At 38.9% G+C, this 23,917-nt stretch overlaps 1 protein-coding gene across 1 annotated transcript in view; it reads left to right on the forward strand.

Moving 5' to 3' along the window:
* The first annotated feature begins 848 nt into the window (after nucleotides 1–848).
* The window catches only part of CNBD1 (cyclic nucleotide binding domain containing 1), a 158,260-nt gene continuing 135,191 nt past the window's right edge, over nucleotides 849–23,917 (forward strand). The window contains exons 1-4 of the mRNA XM_019651628.1: nucleotides 849–936; nucleotides 12,191–12,263; nucleotides 16,449–16,562; nucleotides 19,430–19,591. Coding sequence (XP_019507173.1) covers nucleotides 849–936; nucleotides 12,191–12,263; nucleotides 16,449–16,562; nucleotides 19,430–19,591 — 437 coding nt within the window. The remainder of the gene's footprint in view (nucleotides 937–12,190; nucleotides 12,264–16,448; nucleotides 16,563–19,429; nucleotides 19,592–23,917) is intronic.

The raw sequence follows: 23,917 nt of genomic DNA on the forward strand, positions 1-23,917 counted from the left end.
GACAGAGAAATCAATTGACGGAATTCATGGATGGAATACAGTTTCATCATGGTGAGCAAGGAGAGGCGGACAGGTAGCCTGTGTCTCATCTTTTCCTAATCCACTCATTCTCCACAAGCTCCTATAAATCCCTTGTCAGGTCCAGCCACTCTGGTCCTTTCACTAAGGATTAGAAAAGTAAGACCTGCTCTGCCTTTGGTGATCTTCTCAAGTTAATTACCTCTACGTACCTCGGTTTTCTCAGCTAGAAACCAGGTCTAATAAAGGGTACCAACCTCATGGGGTTGTGAGGGACAAATATGTGTGCAGTGTCTAAATTGATGCCTTGAAAAAAAGTGCTCATTAAAGACTGGCTATGTTACCATCATCATCAGTTTATTGGAGTATGATAACTAGAAGGGATATTTCGCTCTGTGTATGTAGCCATGGAGAGCAGCTGCCTCAGCCAGGGCCTCTGACACTCAGTGTAAACACTTAGGAGGCAGGAAATGGGCTCTGGGCTCTGGACGCCTGGGGAAAGGAGTCCTTCCTTCATCTACCCCAGACTCAGGCCGGCTGTCGAGCCTGCTGTATGGGCTGTGTGGATTATCGTTCCCTTCTTCATGCCTACTACCCACTATAGCTCACGGAGCCCCTCATAAGCTCCCCTGGACTAGGAGAGAGCTCCTCCTGGCGCAGACTGCCCTTTCGGAAAGGCTGTGCACACGCTGTGTGAGGGCTGTGAGCACAGACGTTCTGTAGAATTCGGCCTATCAGAGAGCACGCTGGGGCTCTCCTTTATGATGCTCCCGGAGAAGATGCTCATTTGCATCTCACGTGGGCTCTGATCAGCGCCTCCAGCCATCCAGATGCCGCTGTCTTCTCTTTCGTCAAACATGTTGTCTCACATGACAGCCGTGCAGAGTGTGCCGCCTCCTCCCCTCTGCAGTGTGCCGAGTGAGTGGGGCCACGTGTAGGGTCTGGCGCTGTTTTCCGTGGTGCTCAGCCCAGATGGAAGAGATGGGGCATCTGGGGGCTGGTGGGGACACTGGGAATCGTCCTGACAGCCCACGAGTGAAGAGGAAAGAACACGGATGTGCGAATTCCCATTTGTCCACCTGAAGCCTTTTCAGTTCTCTACGTCCCAAAATTTTGCTTTGTCAAATGAGGACCGGTTTCAACTCTCAGAGCTTCAAATACGTACTTTTAAAGCGGAGAGAAAACGAAGGCTTAAAGAGGCCACAGGCTCCGCAGTGACTAGGCCCCTCGTGTTTTGGCAGGTCTTCTAGTGACTCCCAGACCCTCAGGCTTACTGCCTTTGTGAGCTAAGTAATACTTCTTTTCCACTGGGAGAATTCTCGTTTAATTTTTTTTCAGGAAAAAAAGAGACAATTTCCAGTATTCTTGCTCTGGCATTTATTCCCATTTCATTTCATTTTTATTTTGTAGTCATTGATTTACAAAATCATAAGAATTCCAAATATAGGGTTCAATATTTTGAAATTTATACAATTGACAGTATTTTCTTATTTTATACAGTGAGTCTAAACCCAGAACATTTTTCTTAAGACTTCTTTTCATAGCCATCAAATTCATAGTACTATTATTTGATCACCAATGTACTGATGAATAATATGTAGTAGTCCTAGTGACAGTTGAGGTTTTAAAACATCTTTTAGATAATAAAGGTAATAATTTGACCCTTTCAACTTCAAAAAAGCATTTACTTTATTGAATATGAAATAAATGAACTCATATTGTCTGTTAAGTAAAACATTTACTTTATTGAATATTACTTTATTGAACATGGGTATTATTTTAATAGGGTAAATTTAGTACTGATTGAAGAAGCTAACCCATCTATTCTTTTATTTTTCTGTGAGAGTTAGTTCTATTAAATTACACACACACACACACACACACACACACATATATATATATATATATATATATATTTTAATTAATTATCATAGTGTCCAGGAAAAAAGGTGTCACAGGCAGCAGTTGATACCCTTTGAAGAGGCATACTTATGTTTTGAACAGTGTTAGACAAAACTCTTATGTTAAACCAAATCAGTTCCTGCATATGTTAGTTTTATATGTTTGTATTATTGTGAAAAAAATTTTTGTACATAGTCCAAGTTTTGTATTTCAATGAGAGTTGAAATAAGTATTAAGTGTAATTTTGCCAAAACCCACATCTTCTCTTGTACAGGTTTTATTTGTACAAAATAAAAGAGTCCCCGTAAGGCGGCTTTTTTTAGCAGCCTAGGAAGCACAGTAGCTGGAAGTGAAAAGATCAAATTAATTTAGAATCAATAGGATGAGACATGTGCTCCCCCTCTGTAGCGTCTCCCAAGGACACTTCACTTGTGTGAAGTGATTAAAAAATGAAAAATCAGGAGCAATTTAGATCTCAGAGCTGAACAGAGCATAATGGGAATCAGCATAGCCCCGATTTCCCCCTTGGAGGTTCCCACTTGATGTTCTGTGTCTGTGACTTCTCTTTGGAGACGTGTCCTGCTTGCTTAGTCACCGTGCCTTTGTGCCACCTCTAGCAAGTCATCAATTCCCCTTAGCAGACTCTGACTGTCAATGCTGGAAGCGAGTGTGACGATGCTTTCAATCTGTGATATGACTGGGCCTGAATTATAAAGGAGATGTAAATACATGGGTATAAACAGGGAGGTTCAGTTAAGGACCTCACAAATATCCAGCCATTATCCACACCCCTGTTTACTGTGGAGGCGGTTAGGTTACATTTAGTGAGTCATGTCTGCCTTCTCTATCAGTTTTATATGTGAGCAGCGTTTATGGAGGACTTCCCATAGGGAGTGTGTAAGTACTTTGCTCATTATGTTGTCACTCCCTTTATTTCTCATAAGAACATTATGAGGTCTGCTGTAGGCAGAATGATGGATGGCCCACACTGATGCCCGTGTCCTGCCCCCGAATCTGTGAATCTGCTATGCTACATGGGCAGGGGAGGAATGGCCTTGAGATGGGAGAGGATACTGCGTTACACAGTGGGTCCAGCGTTCTCACAAAGAGAGGAGGCCTGTGAGTCAGGGCCAGGTGATGCCGGATGACAAAGGCTCAACTGGCCATGACTGGCTTTGAAGACGGAAGAGGGGGTGGGGGACAGGAGCCAACGAATTCGGGCGCCTCGAGAAGCTGGAGAAGGCAGAGGGATGGATTCTGTCCTGGAGCTCCCAGAAGGAAGGCAGTCCTGCTGACAACTTAACTTTAGCCCGGTGAGAGCTGTTTCAGATTGCATACTTCCAGAGCTGTAAGATGATAAGCTTGTGTTGATGTAAGCCAGTGAGTTTGTGGTAATTTGCTACAGCAGCAATAGGAAGCTAATACACGGTCCGTTTTACAGTTAAGGGCAGTGAGGCATAGGTTTCCTGCTAAGGTTCATACAGTTGTCCAGCGGTGGAGACTTGTCACAGTATCCTCCAGGCAATGAATTCTCTCCACTCCTAAAAACAACCGCAAAGCCAGCGGCACCCGTTTCCTCCTTCCCCACCCTGAAATGTGCTGCACATTTGACCAGGTGAATGATGTGGATGCAGTGGTTTCAATTTGCATTTTGGCTGCGTAGGCTCTCTTGATTTAAGGGAGAGAACATATCACACATCTTTAAAAACCCCTCCAGTCCTGTCTCCTTACTCTGAAAGTCAGACCCACAGACACCAACCAGGTGAGCTTCTTGAGTCACATATATTTTTTGGGGGAATTTTCAAGTCTTCTCCTGTAGTGTCTATGACTTGCGTTTCAGGTTCTTCACAGCTTGCTAACCCTAGGAAAGAGATGATTGGCCTCAAAAGCAAAAAAGACATGATGCCCCTCTATTCTGGATGGGAATTGTTTTAAAAACCTTACAGTTAGCACAGCCTACAGTAGTTTTTACCACCTCGGTGAAGCGTCTGGTCTAGGTACACATATGACCTGTTGTTATTAGACATTGATTTCCTGAAGAGACAAAAGGAAGACAAATGTCCTATAGTTGTTTTACTAGACGGCGCGGGGCTGCCCGTTAGCATTGGCTGGAGGAAACCCCCTTTCCACTTAACAGTAGGAGTGTGGTCTAGTTAGCTACCTTTGTTAGGATTCCTATGCTATGTCTCTCCTTTCTTCATGTTTTTTAGGCTTATCCTTTTGAGAAAGGACAAGTCCAAAAATGCACTTTACATTCTGACCACTAGCTTTCTGGGAGAAAGAGTTTCTCTGCTCTAACAGAAGGGTTTTGGTGGTTGTACTTGTTCCAGTAGCAAAAAGGGTTTCAGCGCCACAAGATATTTGTAGGTACATTTTGCTTGTTTCAAGGTATGAGAACATAGAAGGGAGAAAAGCACACAGGAGCCGAGACCTTCAAGGGATTTAGACACGAGGCAGCGCTCCTTCTGTGAGTGTTTTCCTTGGCTTGCCTTTCATTTTATGGCGTACATCTACAGAAAAGCTGAAAACACTGTCATCGTTCCGAACCCGTCAAGGGCATTTCCTGTTATTTGAGAGTCTTTCAGTTCTTTAGTAGCTGAAGATTAAAAGAGTTTCAAGATACAGAATTTTCTGGAAAGGTGAATATTGCCCCATATAAAACATTTAAACCATTCAAATCCTAGGAGTACAAGTAAGAAAAAGGAGGGGTTGCCAGTGGAGAAGAAAGACAGAGAAGCAAACTGTGTAATGTATGAGAAAGCAAGGTTGAAAAACAGAGCTAAAAGAGGTGAGAATGGGTATTTCAAGAAGGAATAAAAGATAGAAAAGATGGCTGAATGTTTGTGCGTGTCTCTGTGTCTATATAATCAGTAATAGTCTCTATGGCCATCAGATAATTTAGGAAAAGAAATATTGGAAAATTATATTTTCAACTTTATTTTTCAGTGTAAATGCAATTGTTTTCTTATTTTAAATCTCAAAGGAGAAAATGGTAGATGTTTAACTGAGAAAAAAAAACAACCAAGCATTTCTTCTTTTTTCTTATTGCTATTATAACTGTCTCACTATCTCAATGTACTTGTGCTTTTTGTTAGAAAATCTTGAGTGGCCTTTACAAACTAAATTACAGCAACTTAACATTGAGCTCAGCTATGACTTGGGGTTCAGGCAGGACACGTTGAGGTAAATTCCAGTGCATTACAAATCAGATCTCCCCCCTAGAGGTCGCCCTAGGTCCTCCCCCACCCCAACCCTAGTTCTGGCGGTCTATCAGAAATACTTCCTGCGTTGGTCCTCTACAAAAATCCTTCAGCCATCTAGACCGGTTGTCCATCACCTTTGACTGAACTGCCTGGGTCTTCCGACATATAGCATGGACTGGATTACTTTTCTGATATGGTGATTTAAAAAGGAATTTGATCATGTTAACTCTCCACTCAAAAGTTGTCAGGGTCCTCTCTCCCCCAAAACTTAGATTACAATCCATTTTCCTCAATCTGGCATTAAAATTTTTCATGTCCTAGACTTGACACTTCATTGCTACAACTTCCCAGTTTAGCGGAAGCTCCAAACCATCTTCTTTAAACCCATCTGCAACGCTGCTGGGTTGCTTGGGGGCCAGGAGGACTGCCCAAGTTCAATTAAACTTTCAGATGGCCACATGTGCCACCTGTGCTCAGGATAGAATCAGTCTCCAGAGGGACAGCGGGAGGGGTTCCCCCAATGTGGAGCGGTTTTCACAGCTGCCTGGGCAGCATCCCATATAGTTCAGGTTCAAGGTCGTGAGGGTCCCATAGGGCAGGTGCTGACTCACCCTGGCTTAAACGCCTCATAGCCCACAGGAACCAGCATCTCTAACAGAAATTCCATAGGTACTATTTCCAAGTTACCTGCACGGAGCTTCTCAGTTACAAGAATCACTGTACCCAGCGATGCCCATGTCAACGACTCTCCATCAAGTTGGCAGATCATCTAGCTTTTCATAGTCCCGATGCCACTGGCCGGGCAGGGATCATTGTCATCATAAGAAGTGTCACCTAGCCATCTGTTGGCACCCCACCTTTATCGGGGGTTCCAGGGGCAGAGCTGGAGAGTTCCCATGCCGAGGCAGAAGTTACTCCTTGAGCTACACCCTCATCCTCCTCACCGCTGTCCCCTGCCCCAGCCCAGCCTCCTCCTGGAGTCCCTGCCCCTTTACCTGCTCTCCCTCGCTATTATTCCAGTTCCTCCAAGTTCTGCTCAGGGCTGTTGTCGCCAAAAGAGTTTCCTGGCCTCTCCAGTAGGAAGTAGTCCCTTCCTTATCTCCAAACTTCCCTAGCACTTTTCCCACACCCCTCATATTATTCCGGTCACCTTTAACCTCACATCAGGCACCTTATAACTTCGGGTAAGTTACTATCCTTACTAGATGAATATCTGGAGGTAAGTGGTCATCCTTCACGTGTCTTTGTACTAACATGCAGGTGATCATTACATGGAAAGAAGAATGAGCAAATCTCATACAAGTTATGGGGATTTTTGTGACTAGGCCTCTATTGAACATTATTATGTAAATAAAATATGCATCAGGCACAAGAGACTATGGAAAAACTGAGTGAGTCTTTCTCCCAACCAGCACTCCTTATCTTCAGGAGTCACTATCGTGAAAAAGCATTTTTTAAATTTCCCATGCACATTAATGTACATATGTACATATATATACATGTATATATGTGTGAATATTATACACATACATACACACGTGTGTGTATAAGAATGCGTGTTTAATCTTGTTTTTTTAATACATATGCTAGGTCATTTGTATTACCCTATTCCATATCTTTTTCACTCACAATATTACATATTGTGAAGACCTTTTCATGTCAACACATGCGTATGTCCCTTACTCATTTTAGAGGCTATATTATATTTCATTGTTTGAATACACCAAAACCCTACTCATGGGTGTGCCGGTCATTGAACTATTTGGTCTCATCTTCAAACCCACCCTTCTGTAGTCTGCTTTATGGCGCTGGAGCTGTGACACTGCAAACCACAGTTTTCCCCAGGAAGCCCCTGGCTTCCCTCCCATTAGGACCTGTCAATAGCAGGTGTTAGAGGAGATTGGAGGGCAGGAGGAAAGTTAAGGGAAGTGTTTATCTTTTTGTCTTCTGTTTCTGGTTTGCTTCTCCTTCTTGGGAGTGTCTCCGCAGCAGTGGATCCTTTTCACCCGAGCAGTGGCTGTTCATTCCATCTGCAGTTATCTCAGTATCCCCAGAAACAGTCTCATTGCACCCCCTCCAGAACCCAGAGCCTGCTCTCATGCCCTTTCCTCAGAGGCAGTTTAGTGTAAAGAAACTTACTTTTCCAGAGCCATTTGACACTCCATCATCCTGAAATATTTTAGTTTACATTTCTTAAAAATAAAACATTCTCTTTCCTAAATCGGGACATTAATGCAAATAAATTACTGCAGTGTAACCCTTAGACCCCACTAGAATCTAGCAAGTTGTTCTGATAATGTTCTTTATAGTAAAAGGCGCCAATGCAAAGTCTCAGGGCATTTTGCTGTCGCGTCTCTTGTCTCCCTCTGTTTTGAAATGGTTTTTCCTTTTCCTTGCCTATCATGACCTTGATGCTGGGAGATTGCAGACCAGATGTTTAGCAGACTATCCTTTAGTTTGGTTGGTCTGATGTTTGTTTCCTCGTGATTAGATTCAAGTTAGAAGTCGCTGGCAGAAATGTCATAGAAGTGATTCTGTGTCCCGTCTCATCAGATGGAACATGATTTCACTTCGCCCACTGTTGATGGCACTCACTTCAGTCAGTTGATTAAGGTGCCATATGGAGAGCTCTGCTGTCAATTGACTATTTTCCCTTTTGTAATTAATATGTATTTTGTGAAGAAGTATTTGAAGATATTAAAATATCCCATATGTCATAAAATGTTTAATCAATAGTGAATAAATGTAAACTTACAGTTTCCTAGTTTGTTCAAAGTATTTTAATGAGTTACTGTCATTATGTATTTTGATGCCAGAACTGCTCTGAGTTTGGCCACTGGGAGCATCTTCAAGTTGGTTTAAGCATTTCATTGCTTTCTGGCACAACAGTATTTTTCAGGCTCATCTTGTACTCTCTCCATCTGAGCCTTGGAATCAGCTATTTTCCTAAGGAAGCCTGGTTCATTTTAATGCAGAGCTCTGTTTAAAAGTCAAGATCTAGTTGCTATGTGTTCATTGATGTTGGGGTGTCACTGCTCCCAGGTCATCAGTGGACAGATCTAACGAATACAAATGTACATTTATGTTTGTTTGCCTATCACTTTAAATATATTAAAAACCATGAGTTTACACCAATTCTTCCAATTCTAATGCAACACTGCAGGGTTCATTCTGGGCTTCTCCCTTTTTGTGTTTGTAACTCCATTCTCTGAGGTGAGAAACCTTGTTTCTATTACCTCTTCTGTAATACCGGTGATCAGCTCCCCTGTATGTAGCCCAGCTTCTGTATTCTTGGCCAGCGCCTCCCCGCTAAGGGTTCAGTCCTCAGCAGCAGGACGCCCCCCCCCCCACCTCACATGACCACTCTCCTCACCCCACCCCCACATGGGGACGCCCCCCCACTCATGGTCCTGGCCATCGGGCACCCTACCTTTCACCGCACCTACAGCTGGCACTGGAGCCTACATTCCTTAATTGACCCACTGGCTTTAGGCCTCATTTGTTCAGAGAAAGGGAAAAGCGAATGAATATTTGTTTTTTGTAATCAACCACTTCACTGAATACTCTAGTGGGTTTCCAGTCTATGCAGTTCTGCTTTCTACTTATTTGGTTATAGCATTGGCAATGATTTATTGTTTCTTTTTTCCAATTTTTGTAACTTGTGAATTTATTTTACCAAGTTGTGTTGCTCAGTATTTCCAGAAATGTGTAGCACTAGTGGATAGTTTTATCTTATTTCTGAATTTATGCTATTTTTTCTAGTGTTTCCACATTGAACATGATTCTGTTTTTTGGTTTGATAAATTTACCAGGTTAAGAATAGAAACTTTTTTTCTACTTAAATTATTTAAAAGCAATATTGAATTTTATTAAATACTGTTTTGTGTACCTATGGAGATTATGCTCTTTTAAATTTTGAATTGTGGTAAATTATATGGTTATATTTCATAATTGAAATTTCGAATTACTTCAGTGATCTTGGTTGTGTGATATTACTCTGTTGCTGTGTTTGTGGTACCATATACTTATAATATTCATTTTTTACTTAAAGGAGATCAGTCTCTGGTTTCCTTTTACATGTTATTATTGTCATATTTGAGTATCATTGTTTAGCTTGTTTCATCAAAGAAATTTGGACGCTTTTTTTTCTTTGTGTTCTGAAACATTTAACTGCCATTAGGATTATTGCTTTCATAAATACTTGATAGAATTCACCTGTGATAATACCCTGTTTGGTTATTTGGTGCATTTATGTGTGTATATGTGTGTGGCAGAGCCAGAGTGTGGTGAGATTATTCTCCATGTCTTTCAAGGCAGTTGATTCATTTAGATTTTCTCTCCCTTCTAGGGTCAATTTAGGTAATATTCATTTTCTTGAAAAAAATATTTTTATTCAGAGTTTTAATTATTTTAGTAAATAATTGTGTAAAATACTCTTGATTTTCTTTATAATGATGTTCATAGTTATTTACCAATTTTATTTCTGACATTGAGTACTTATGACTTTTTATTCCTGTTTAGATATGCCAGTAGTTTTTTCCTTCAAAGAATCAGTTTTTGAATTTGTTTACTTTTCTACAGTTTTCTACAGTTTTTCCTTTTTCATAAATTCATTAATTTCTGTTTTTCTATTTTCTCCTTACCATTTCCCTTATTTAAAATTTGTTTTCCTATATTTGATCCCTTTTACAGGAAAACAACTTTACTAACAATTGTCACCCCAATAAACTTTAAAAAAAATTGTTTTCCTAAATTATTGAGTCAAATGCTCCATTCTTTTGATTTTATTCTTTCTATCTTCTTGTAATATATGGTTGGACTTATATTAATAAAGATAATTGTTTTTTTTTAATTGCACCATGGATTTCTAGTTAAGGATTAACTTTTTGTCCACCTTTTACATCAGCTTCTAATCTTCTCAAATGTACTCCGATCAAAATCCTTGGTTTTATCCCCATTACAGGGTTGAGTCCTCTCTAATACTGTTAAAACATAATTATTCTAAGACATATTAATGAGGGGAAAGCAAGGTGGGAAAACAAACATAAACAGAACTCTTTGAAACTCTTTAAGCTTTATCCTTGTATTAAATTTGATCACCAGAAAAGCTCAACTTCTGGTCTTCGCAAAGTTACAGTTTCATGTTGAAAACTTTTGGCATTTTTGTTTTTAATGAAACTGCTTCAAAGACAAGCTCCATTAAGCTGCTCAACACCCTTTATGTAATGACTCTTGTGACAAATACCTCTTGGAAAAGAGGATCAGTGAAGAGGAAATGTTGTTGTGACCTGGAAAGGTCCTTGTAGGCAGAGAGGACCACATAGCGTACCCCGGATTTGTGTTTTCTCGGCTGTGCAAACCCTAGTGTAAAGACTTGCCTAAGTGCTGTTGCTTTTCTCAGGCAAGGTGATTTTTCAATTTTTCTGTTCTTTGCTAGCAATCTTTAGACTTAGAACATCTATCCTGTGATTTTTATTTTTTATAAGCTATTTTAGCTGAAGGATGAAGATGTTTACTTTTGTAAAGTCCTTTTTTCAGTCAGAATTTCTCAAACCTTTCTGACCGTTTCTCAGATCTCTTTGGCACCACCCCAGTTCCCTGCCCACACCAGTCACCAGGGCTGTTTCTGACTCTTCTCAACTGGGTCAGGAAAATGGATTAAATCAATAGTTGGTAGAAGTCTTTTCTTAATCCATGTATCTAAAAATCTGCTATCATTAAAATTTTATATAATATCCCATATCAGAAACATTAGTATACTAAAAGCATTTTTTATATAATCTAGCTGTAACTTGCCTCATTTAAAATAATTATTCCATATGATGCTAAAATGCAGTCAAGTAATTTTTGGTTTCCTAAGGCTTAACTGAGTAATGTAGACAGCAAAATGCCTAAATCATGTAATTAATACTTTCATATTTATTAAATGGTATGATTTATATGGATAACAATCAGTTTTTTGTTTAAATTTCCCTTATTTTAGTTTCTTATTTAGGACAGTGGTACCTGTTATTGATGATTAGTTTCTAGATCAACAAAAGCTCAAATAACAAGTCAAACTTTTTGATTCAGTAATCTGAAATTAAAGTGGACACATTCAGACATGTCAAATGCCAATTCTTCATTATTGGAATGTGGTCAACGAATACATTTTTACAAATTTCAGAAATGCTTCGAGCCACTGATTTTTCTCAGTACCTTTTCACTAAGGGAAGGAATAATGTGCATGTTTATTACCATGTTCTGCTTTACGGGATTTCTAACACATTCATTCTCCTGGAGTAAGGAGAGGGCCTGTGAGGTGAGCGCCCATCACTGCAGTGATGCTGATCATACTCACTACTCTATGTTCCTTCCCCTCTCCTTCGAAGGATGTCCGTTCTCCCTGGCACTGAAGGACCATCGCTGTCACTTTGCTTCTCGATGGCTGTGATTACTATCTTAATGCTCTTCTGGGATCTCGTGTGATTTGCTTACACTTGAATTTCAGCAGGAATTGCAAACTGAATCCAGACACTGAAAGGGACCTGCTTAGGACTGAATCAGAATTGCCAGTGTGTGTGCGCGCGCGCACGCGCATGTGTGTGTGTGTGTGTGTGTGTGTGTGTGTGTGTGTGTGAGTGTGAGAGAGAGAGACAGAGAGAGAGAGACAGACAGAGAGACGCCCCAGGAAAACTCGGTTTTGAGCTGTCATGCTCAGAGCTCTGGAACCATTCACATTCTGAAGGTGCAGGACGGGGACTCTGAAAGGCCCATTTCCAGAGGAGGGACGTCATATGACACATAAACTCCAGCACTCACTGGAATTAAACAAATAATGCCACACCGAATTTGACACCAACGAAAAACATTACATTCTGTCCTCATTTTAATCACCCTATTCAGTTCTGCTTGCATGTCAAACAAAAACTGTTATTACCGCACTTTCATAGTCACGGAATTCTTTTACTATGATGAATGTTTGCAATTAAACTCTATTTACACACTTGGTTAATAAGATTACAGAAAATTACTCACATTTTTAATTGATTTTTTCTTTCTTTTTTTTTTTTTTGTTTTATTTGCAGGCCTGAAAATGTCTAAGCACATTGATTACGGTCAGTTGAATGCATTATGCCACACCAGAGGACTACAAAGCAGGTAAGATATTCATGCATTTCTTTTTTGTGACTCAAACGAATATTGATATGTTTATTTCATGGATAAAGTATAGTAATAAACCATTGTTGACTCTCATAGATACCTGATTTACCACACAGATAAAAATATTTGTGATCATGGTATCTCCCCTGCCAGGTAAGTATCAGATAAAAATATTTGAAAACCGGAGGTTATTTCTTCAGGTTGAGGAGGCAGAATATATATGTCATATTTTAGGAAAACAATTTCCTGTGAAACAAACATAACTCATCCCCAGCCAGGTCCTTCAGAGTACTTAGAAAGCAGCCACAGGGGAAAAAGCTTTAAAAAGGTGTTGTGGATTAGAAAGCACAAATTGGCAACCACAAGATTGCCTCTGGGATATGAAAGACAGTTTGAGGAATATAATCAATAGTGTTGTAAAGATTTTGTAGAGGGTCAGATGGGCACATGTCTTATTAGGGAGACCACTTCATGGACAGCGTAGATGCCTGACCACTGTGCTGTACACCTAAAGCTGAAGCTGAATAATATTGTATGTCAACTATAATATATATATATATATATATATATATATATATATATATATATATGGACACAAGATGTGGAGTACAGCATAGGGAATACAGTCAATGAAATTGTAATCGCTCTATATGATGTCAGTGGGGCAGTAAATTGGGGGAAGTGGGGTTATCACTTTGTGAGGGGTGTAAATGTCTAACACATTGTTTTCTACACCTGAAACTAATAAAAAAAAAGGTGTGTATTGGTATTGATATGACTTCAAATCCACCTGTTTATAACTTAAGTGAAGCTGTTTTGATCCACCTGTTTATGACAAAGATAAAAAAGGTTGTTTTTAGAAGTAAAGTTGTTTTGTTATAAGAATAAAGTAAATGTGTCAGGATGTCATCGTGTCCTGTGTTGTCACTGAGCAGTCTGCAACCCAGCTACAGAGGGGCCCACCTACGGGCTTAGTGATAAGATGACCTGGAGAGCAGCTATGGCAAGGGGATGAGTTCAGACTATAAATACTGAGAATTTGTGATTGGAGAGTTTCACTCTGGGCAAGGCACACTTGGCTGACCCAAACAGCTCTCTGAAGATCGTGAGAGTCTGGTTGGCAGTGGCCCTAAACCATGCAGCAGTCTCAGGAAGAGAAGGGACATCTGCTCCTGTCATGGCCAAGCTGACTCTTTGGTCAGCAGTGGCTCAAAAGTGTGCACTGGTCCCTGGACTGATAACCTTGGAGCAGCCTAGCCTGCCCACCAACACTGGCACCTTCGTTCCCTAGCAACGTGCTCTAGTAACAAGGGACTCGTTTTTTGCGCTGGCAGCTCGAAGTCAGCTCTTGGTTGGTTAAAGCTCTCCCAAGTGCTTCCTTAAAAAGGTCCACTTCTGCTAAATTTGGACTTATTCCTTTCCTCTCCCCTTGCCTGGATTAATTTATTATTGATTTTGAGTATCTTATTTCTTTATTGGTTTATTAAGAGACATCATCCTGTATGCTATTGGCTTGTGACATTTCCAGAAGGAACTTGTGTTAAATAAATTGCTGGCAAACATAAACTCAGTCTCTAAGCATAATTCGCCACCCAAAACAAAGCAGAATGACTGAAATCACAAATCCCGAGTATATAGGAGATGCCTAGTTGAAATATACTGAAGTCAAAGAACTGGAAAATATCATGACTCAAAAGCTCAGAATTCCTAAGATAGGTTATATTTGAAGATATAATTTTAAGACAATCTATTTTCTTGCCAATGCATTCACCTAAGTTGGATTTTTGAAATTATCAAACTAGTTAGTTTCTTACATATCCATCAATGTTTACCCTCCCACCTCCCTCCATTAAGAGAGAGCCTATCCTCATCTTTTATGGGACTGCTGAGAAAATGCCCTAAGTATGCAGACTTTCTCTAACTTCAAACATTTCTATATCACGTCCCCTTAACCACTTATTTCTATATTTTCATCATCTTCCTGTTCTTCATTTCTCAGAGAAAGGGAGGGAGGCGTGCTTCTCTGATGTTCCTAAGGATTTCTCCTGAGAACGATTTTCTTCTATGCACGTCTGCCTCTCCTTACTCCAGTGCCTTTTTGCATAGAATACAGAATTAAGTGCTTGCACTCTGGAGTCAGGCTGCCTGGTCTGAACACTGGCACAGCCATTTACCAGCTGTGTGATCTTGGACCAGACTTTCATACTTCTTCAAGCCTTCGTTTCTGAATCTACAGAACGGGGAAGATAGACTATCAGCTAACATAGTTGTTGTGTAAAAGTTAAATGATCTGGTACATGTAAATGGCCTAGAATACTGCCTGGCACGTGGTAAGGACTAACATGTTTTATCACTTAGGGGGGTGGTATATCCAGAAACTTAAGAGAATGAGTTTTTATTTCAATTTAGTTTACATTTGTACCCTGTGTATTCTGCTTCCTAATTATATGAATTAGGCAAATTATTAAGTTTTCAATTTCTGTATGTGTGAAATGGGCAATAAAGTATACCAATCTTGTGAGGTTATATAAATATACAATGAGACAAAAACAATGTAAACATCTTCGTATAATGTTTGGCACATAACAAATATACGATATAGAACAGGTAAATATGTAAAATAGATGATTATAGAATGTGAGTTCCAAATAGAAAAACAAAATAAAAGGAAAAAAGATCTTGGGAAAGTTTCCAGTGATATCAATGGTTAGATTTAAAAAGAGTTGATTTTTGGTCAGTGTATCTCTATAGTGAGAGTAGGATTGAAAATGCCAAATGCCGTATTAAATTACATTCATGTTGCATTATTTGAATCAGTTAACTTAAATAGTATTCTTGAAATATACAGTAGTTATTTTATTTATAGAATTAATAAGGTGTTCTAGGAACTTTGGCCAAGAGGAAAAAAGCTGTTATAAATATTTTACTATGAGTTACTATTTACATTGACAATGAAATAAGAAAAGCCTTCTCTTAAGAGTTTTTATATTCACTACTATGAGGCAAATATTGACTAAAATGTTTGTCATTGTTCAATGTTAAGTATGATCATTTTTGATAATTATTGAAATAAGCTGTCAAGATGAACGTTTAGCATTTTTAAAAAGTTGATCAACTTTTTGTTGTGGTTGTCAACTGAAAATTGAACGAGGCAGATTTTCCAGAAACAAATGTCATTACCTGACACAGAATGACTGTGGGTCTTGTTATTGACATTTTAAATATTTGCAGTGGATTGAAAACTGAGCCCACTCAGACTCCACCCTTAGAGATCTTGTTTCATCAGGAAAAGCATCAGAAATCTGCACTTGTAAAGGCACCCAGAGGATCCCAGCCATCTGCTGGATTTGGGAAATGCTGGTCTTTTGGTCAAACACATCTTTATGCCAGCCCTAAAAAAATAGTGCACGCGATTTTCATAAATCTTTGCAAAGATTCAGATAAATATACTTTCCAGTAATGTATATGTAAATTATATGAATCACTTTGGAGGAATTTTAATTATCTGGTATATTTTATACCAGACTTTAATCAATTGCAGAAATAAAAATTTTAAGAAGGCTCAACTAAAAATTAATTTTTTTAAAAAATTTTTATTTAAGAGTTTATTTGAGCCAAACTGACAATTGCTAGGGAGCAAAATCTTAAATGCTCCCTTAAAATTAAATTTTTAACATAGACATTGCCATAAATTTGATATTCTTAAAATATTTCTTACTGTAGCACACTATAGACAATTTTTATAGTGGGTATTTTTTAAAGCATAAAGTATGTTTCACATTTTTGTTATTTGCTTCTTATACTAAATAGTATAGAATTAAATTGTATGTATTGAATTAAAAATCTTTCCTTTGGAATCTATTATCTTTTTTAAATTATTTATTTTTTCAGTTACAGTTAACATTCAATATTATTTTATTTTAGTTTCAGGTGTACAGCATAGTGGTTAGACATTTAAATAATTTAGGCAGTGACCCCCCTGACTAGTCCAGCCCCTACCTGGCACCACACATAGTTGTTGCAATATTATTGGCTATATTCTGAATGCTGAACCTCACATCCCCATGACTGTTTTGTAACTACCAATTTGTATTTCTTAATCCATTCACCTTTTTCACCCATGGAAGCTATTATCTTATGATACTTACAATTTAATTTCTCTCTCTCTCTCTCTTTTTAAAGCTGGAATATGTGCACCATCCTTTCAGTTGACAATAAGTTTATAAAGCAGTACCCTAAAATATTTGTGCAGGACAAAATGAGACTGCCTAAACTTTTCAAACATGAGGGACAAAGGTAATGATGTCTTCTTTTGAAAGTAGGGTTGACGTATGTGTGCACGCGTGCAAAAGAGAGCAAGTGGAACTCAAACACTGAAATTATGTGATTAGTTCCCAGCTGGAAACTCCATGCTGGAAGCAGCCAAAGAGGTGGAGATCAATAAGGAAGGGGGGATTCATACAGTAACTTTGGAGGAATTTTAATCACGTGGTATGATAATTGGGACTAATGAATCTGTGTTGCTTCCTGAATATTATCATTAAAATGAATAAACAACTAGCCTTATGTAATAAACATAATAAGAAAAAATACTATTAGGAATGAGAAAGATAATACAATAAATGATAGAGAAAACTAATCAATTGTAAATTATAATGTAATACTTTATGTAACAAGGCTAATTTGATAATCTAGATGTTATTGGTTAATTTTCTAAAAAATATGTACTAAATTTATTCAGGAAGATAGAAATTTAAAAAAATGATGGAGTAAGTAGAAGTTGTGAAAATGACTCTTTAAAAGTATTTTTTGAAGCAAAAAAAGGTGAAAATTAAAAACCCATAGCTCAAGTAATATCACTAGAAGTTTCTTTTAAGAAAAGATAATTTCTATGCAATTAAAATTTCCTGGAGTATACACATTGAAAAATAGGTTGTAAGTTTGCCATGGACACATAACCCTGTTATAAAAATTTAAGAAGAATAATACAAGAAATACCAATTATAGTTATGACTATATAGGCAAACATACAAAATAAAATATTAGCAAATGAAATAAAATCATATTAGCAAATTTGTACATCATGGTTAAGTTGGCTTCATCTTATGACTATAAAGAAAGTTCAACATTAAAAAAGGTATAATTTTATAATATTAGTAGTTCAAGGGAAAACTATTGGGTCATCAGGAAAGTCATGACGTATTTTTCTGTTTTTCAATGCAAAAATGTGTTATGACTTTCCCCACGACCCAATATATGATACCATCTGTAGATGATGAAAAGGCATTTGATATGATTCAGTATTCGTATCTTACAGTGAAAGTAAAATCATGCTTTTACCTCTAATGTGTGTAGTAAGGTGGCTGTTAAGAAACATTTCTATGTTCAGCCAGAAAGTTGCAACCTGCTCTAAAGTAGCAATAAAAATATCTTACCTGTATTAAGAAATTATAAATCTTCTTTCAGCTCTGGTCCTAATGTAATGTGAGGTACCCACACATGCCCAGAAGATGGGAACAGAGCTCAGGCAACTCAGAGAAGCTTTTGGCAGCATGAAATCTATGAGGAAACATGAATCTTAGCAGACACTAAATGCCTACACTATTAAAATGATTAAGAGCCTATCTCTATTATCACTATCATATTCAACACTTTATAATTCATTTAACACAAATATCATGTGACAGATAACTATAGCAAGACTTTGAAGAATGGCACCTGCCTGGCTGTGGGCAGCTGGTGAGAATACCTGAGGTCAGGGCATTTGCTGAATATTGAAGGAAGACAGTCATGTGCCAGGACTTTAGAAGTCCTTCAGAAACCATTAGCCGAAATGGAATCAGAGGGAATCAACAGCAGATTAGATGAAGCAGAGGATCAAATCAGTGATTTGGAAGACAAGGCAGCAAAAACCATCTAATCAGAATAGCAAAAAGAAAAAAAAAATTCCAAAAAAAAGAGGCTAGTTTAAGGGAACTCTGTGACAACATCAGGCGTACCAACATTTGCATCATAGGATTACCAGAAACCATTAAGTCCACCAGGAGCAATTAATGAAAATAAGTGGAAGTCCTGGCTGAGACACAGGGAAACGATTGTGAGTACAGGACAAGAATGAGATGAAGGACTGCTTGGAACCATGATCATTATCTAAAATTTATTTTATCCATGGATCAAGTAGGCCAATCCTTTGTAGACTAGTCAGAACACCTTGTTAGGCAGCCAATAGGAAAAGTTTTAGAGTAACTTTGATTTTTGTCTTTATAAACTCGGGCCTCCTTTGTCTTCTCTGGAACACCTTTCAGGTTTCCTTTTGAATCTCCAACTCCCAGTTTCAAATCCCTAAACACTCCAGATAGATTTTTGTTTTACTTTGCAGCCTCAGTTCTTTCTTATTTGATTCTATTGTGATTATTATTCTGTATAATGTTTATCTTATATTTAACTTTTTAAATCTTCTCATGCATATTAGTAAAAGTGACTAATCTATGGTCATTTGGGGTTTTATCATCTCCTCCACAATTTTTTTCTTAATGATGGACAACATTTGTTAGATGATTTACCCTTAGATTTTCAGTGACCTCTTAAATAGGAATGGTTGGAACTAAAGAAATGAATTGGAAATGGTCATTCATTCATATAGCTGTTGGGGACTTAAGTATATAACATATTGTAGCACAAGAATACAGCATGGTGGCTGGTTTTAAGATGTTCATAATTGACCAATTGGAAACAAAAGTTAAAAAAAAGTACTTATACCATTGGTGCTAAAAAAAAACCCCCGCTGAAAAACAAATGTTTGGGTGTAAAGAAAAGGGCGTTAATAATTGATATTTGAGATATTTCCTTAATTATGTATACCTAACTTATGAAAGATGTTTCAATCACTTAGAACAGTTTTAATACCTATAATCAAATTCTGTGTGGAGAAAATATTTTATGTGTGCTAATTTTTAGACTTAACAGAGTGATGTGCTTAACTGCACTACTGATGACTAAAAAGAAAAAACTAAGGCATTGAAAAGGAATACATTTTAATAATATATTAAAATGCCAAATTATTTCAGAACAGTGCATTTCTATTCTTGACAGCAAAGTAAATGTGCATGTCAGTAATTTTTGTGTGATATGCAATACTGGAAAGTATTATGTTTCCTTTTCAGAAACTCTACTAAAGGCCCAGAAGAAAGGCAGCCCCAGCGAGCTGATGGCGACTCTCACAATATAGCTGTCTACATTAAAAAAGCACGAGGGGGCCACAGTTTATATGGACCCAAAGAATCCGAAGAGCAGTTAGAAGAAGTATTGGCTATCTTAAAGAAATTGTAAGTATTTTTCACATATTACTTCTTGTCGCTTAAGAATTCTTTTGAACAGCTTCTTACGTTTTTCAATTAGTTGTTTGCAGCTAAGTGTAGTGCAGCTGTAATCTAGTGCTAATGGTTCATTCAGGAGAGTTGGAGATACTGGAGACTTGGTTTCTAGATGAATGCAATCCTTCATGGCATATTGTGGATGATCAGTGATCTATCCACTTGTGGCACATCATTTCAATTTTAAGTTGCAAACAAAATGGGTGTTACTTACTGATTATGTTAAATCAAAATTATGTGTAAGATTTTCTTAGTTTATGGTTACTTGTCAGTTCTTCAGAGAATTTAAATGGTCTTCCCCATCAGAGGGATTTTAAATAAACTTACCTCATATTCCCTTTAATTTCCTGGAGTGCTTTATGGTGTGGTTAGGGCACAGCCTGAAGAGGAAGGGGGAGGGGAAAAAAAGGGGAAGGAGAAAGAAGGGGTTAAACCTGAGTGGCATCCGGTTAACCAGAGATGATACTGGATTTATGATTAAAATTAAAGTTAAAAGGGAACCCTGAGAAAAGGTGATATTGGAATTGAGATTGACAACAGGAAAAACAAAACAAAACAAAACCAAGAGTAAAAGTGTCAAGACTAGAATTGCACATGAAAGACCAATAACATGAATGAAAAATTAATCTGGATTTATGCTTAGAGAAATAAACTAAGAATTTTATGCTAGAAGCACTTTTCTTCACAATTATAATTGCAAATTAGAGAAAATATGATCAAAACGTCCAGGAAATTTGAGAATGCTCAGATGCTTTTGGCTTATAATAACAAGAAATAAGTGCAGCAAATACTAGTCACTTTATAGGGAAACGGGTGTGAGTGTTGCAGAGAAGGAGATCACAACCACCTGCCATACAGGGGTGTAATTAAACTGGTAAGTTGTAAAATAGGAAATCTAACTGGAATGTGTTCAGGGAATATGTTAAAAGTATCTACTTTAACTAGTAGAAAATCACTAAAGCCCTGAAAGTTATAGGACCTGTAGGATGTTACCGCCACTTCCATTCCATTAAACCATACTGCTGATTCAAATGACATTGAATTACACATTTTCAGTGTCTAGACACCCATGAACCACTCACTGCAGATTTCAGGTTGTGCTTGGCTGCTGGACTCTCTGTGGTGATTGAAATCCCTGTCTTTCTGAAAATAACAGTGTAGGAATTTCCATGTAACAGAGATTCTGATCTGAGATGCAGAGGGGCTCAAGTGGCTGTGGTTCTCCCTCAAGGTGTAAAAATACCAGGAGGTCAGCCAAGGCTGAGGTCAAGACCGAAATTGCGAATGGACATGAGTCCAACACCGTGATTGCAGTGGGCTGAAGTGAGAAGCAGGATCCACGGTAAACGGATGGCATTTCACAAGAGAAAGTATTTCAGAAGAAGGGGGCGGTGAATCATGAATACACATTAAAAGCTAAACCATAACTGGGATTTTAATTTCTAAATACTTTTGATTGGTTTTATTTTCACTCATGAATTAATGCATTCAACATATACTTTTGAACTCATATATTTTTGGCAATATTCTAGGTGTTGGGACTGCATTGCTGAGCACACACTATCATTGTCCTCATGGGGCGTTTACATTCCCATGTAAGAGAGAGAGAGAGACAGAGAGAGAGAGAGAGAGAGAGAGAGAGAGAGAGAGAGAGAGAATGCACACACACACACACACATTATGTCAGTGGCAAGTTCTAGGAGGAAAAACTAATGCAGAGGCAGGGGTAGAGCATGGTGGAAATAACCAGACAAGTCCTCTCTGAAAGGTGACTTTGATCGGCTCATCAAAGGTGGGAGAGCTAGCCAACCCCCTGTCTTCGAGGAGTGCATTCCTGGCAGAGGACCCACTCGTGCAAGGAGGGCAGGGTTGGCTATGCGCTTGAGGGCGGGGCAGAGTTGGTGTAAGCGAGGCCGCAGAGGTAGGAAGGGACCAGCTCATCTTTCATCTTGCTGTGCCTGGCAGGACAGCAGTGACACGTTAGGAGTGACAAGGAATGGGTTACGTGTGGAGAGTTGACTGTGGGTGCCGGGAGGATATTTCTGGCCACCACCAGGAGGCTGTGTGGGCTTGGTCCAGGTGACCGGTGACCGTGGCCCCAGTTCTGTTGTAGGGAATTAGAGTTGACATGGAGAACTTGATTCTATTTCTGCTTTGAAGACATGAGCAGATGTGAGTTCACAGCCTGGAGGCATTAGATCCTCTGCTCAGCTGACCGCTGACAAGGAGAGTGCTGGGCGCTCACATCTGCACTTGACTGCATTGCCTGTAACCCCACCCGCTTGTAAAATGCAGTTATAGGTTGCTTTGGTGACAATCATTGGTTTCTTTATAAGTGACTAATTTCTGCAAACAAAGTGGCATGCCTGTGTATTTGTGGGGGTTGTGGGAAGGGTAGGAGAAGAGAGAAACTTCTAAATGAGCTGTGAAAAGCAGTTTAAGAGCCTCTGAGGAAACTTGGCCCGATTGCTTTTTCTCCGGCTTTCTCCAATTAAAGATGTTTCCTTTGAAGGAATGAGGCATCTGAAGATCATTATGTTTCCAAGGAGCAGTGAGGCGAAGCCACTTCTTAGGGGCGACTCGGAGGAATGGCTCCCTGAGAGCACATCAGGAGTTTTGCTTTGTAAATGCAGGCTGTTTAAAACCCAAGAGCAATCTGGTTCTTCCACTGCTGCCTCCCAGTGAAGTGGCGCAGAGGAGAGGAGCAGCAATCTCAGACCGTATGCGGCGGTGGATGCAGATGAGAGGAGAACTCTCTGTGCTGCTCTTAATGCTGTCCAAAATACCAAGTCTGGAGGAAAACCGCCTGGAACTGGGAGCCTTCTCCTAGGAAAGAGAGTCTTTATCTGAAGCTAAAAGGGAACCTAGGTTCATAAAGAATGGTGTGAATACTAAACGTCATTTAGGTTTCTGACAGACACCGATCATCTGTGACATAAGAATGGCAGCTCAAGGAAGAGAGTTATCTGTGTTAAGGAGATGGGTTAGCTAGGTGAGGGATGAGAAACCCATGGGCAGCAGGCTCCACTGGAGAAGAGGAAGGCGGTGACCTTGGCCTCTCTGGCAGTGGGAGGCAGAGTCACATCTGGGAAGCACAGGCTGCAAAGTGCCTGCACTGGGGAGTCAGAAGGAACTAGGTTTGAGCTGAACTCCTCTAAATACTAGTTGTTTGACGTTGGGCAAACCCCTACCTCCTGATACTCAATCCACTAATGTGTAAGATTATTAACCTCATAGGATCATGTTGTGAAGCTGATATTAAGTTAGAAGTGTAAAGCCTTAAAGACCCTTCGTACATGTCTTTAAAGACCCTTTCCTATACAGTCTTATGCATCTTGAGAGGTTTTTTGATAAAAGACTTTGCTATGTATTTCCTACAGTTGGGGTGCAAAGGGATTCCTGGTATCTCAGAATAAAATGGGTTCCAATTTTTTATTTCCTCAAGAAAAATATGCACATTTCTTTTACAGTTTATGAATATATAATAGCTATTATTTATCATGTATTTACATTAGTTCACAAAGTTGCCAGTGATATTTTTATACTGGAGTTTCAGAAACTACTATTTGGTCACAAATTAACTAACATTAAAAAAAAAATTTACCTTTATACCTTTGTTCCATTGTTTGGAAATAAGCAAATATCCTCTATTATAATATTTCTTGTAAACATTATTTTTTCACTGTGTAGATATGTTTTAGTCCATTCAGGTAGCTATAACAAAAATACCTCAGACTGGGTGGCTTAAACAATGGAAATGTGTTTCTCACAGTTCGGGAAGCCGGGAAGTCTAAGATCAAGGTGCTGGCAGATTCTGTGTGTGGCAAGGGCCCTCTCTCTGTTCATAGATGGCCGTCTTCTTGCTTGTCATGCTCACAGGAAAGAAGGGGTGAGAGGTCTCTCTGGGGTCTTTTTATAGGCACTAATCCCATTCCTGAGGGCCCCACCCTCAGGGCCCAGTCACCTCCCAAAGGCCCAACTCCCAAACACCATCACATTAGGGATTAGGATTTTAACATATGGATTTTGGGAGGACTCAAACATTTAGCCCATAATAACATGTATGTTATTTCAAAGTACCTGTGAATGTTAAAGCTGAGACTCCTTGTTTCGGGTGAGTATTTCATGTTTGCATTTCAAGTTAGAATCTTTTTTTTTCCCCATTGAAATTTACCAGTTTGTGTATTTTCTTTTTCCTTATTTTCCGGTTTACCAATTCTCCCTTTAGCTGGGCCAGTGATATTTTTGGGGTGTTAATCTCATTCATACAGTTCTTAA

The sequence above is a fragment of the Hipposideros armiger genome, unplaced genomic scaffold, assembly GCF_001890085.2.
Source record: "Hipposideros armiger isolate ML-2016 unplaced genomic scaffold, ASM189008v1 scaffold_163, whole genome shotgun sequence".
NCBI classification, from domain to species: Eukaryota; Metazoa; Chordata; class Mammalia; order Chiroptera; family Hipposideridae; genus Hipposideros; species Hipposideros armiger.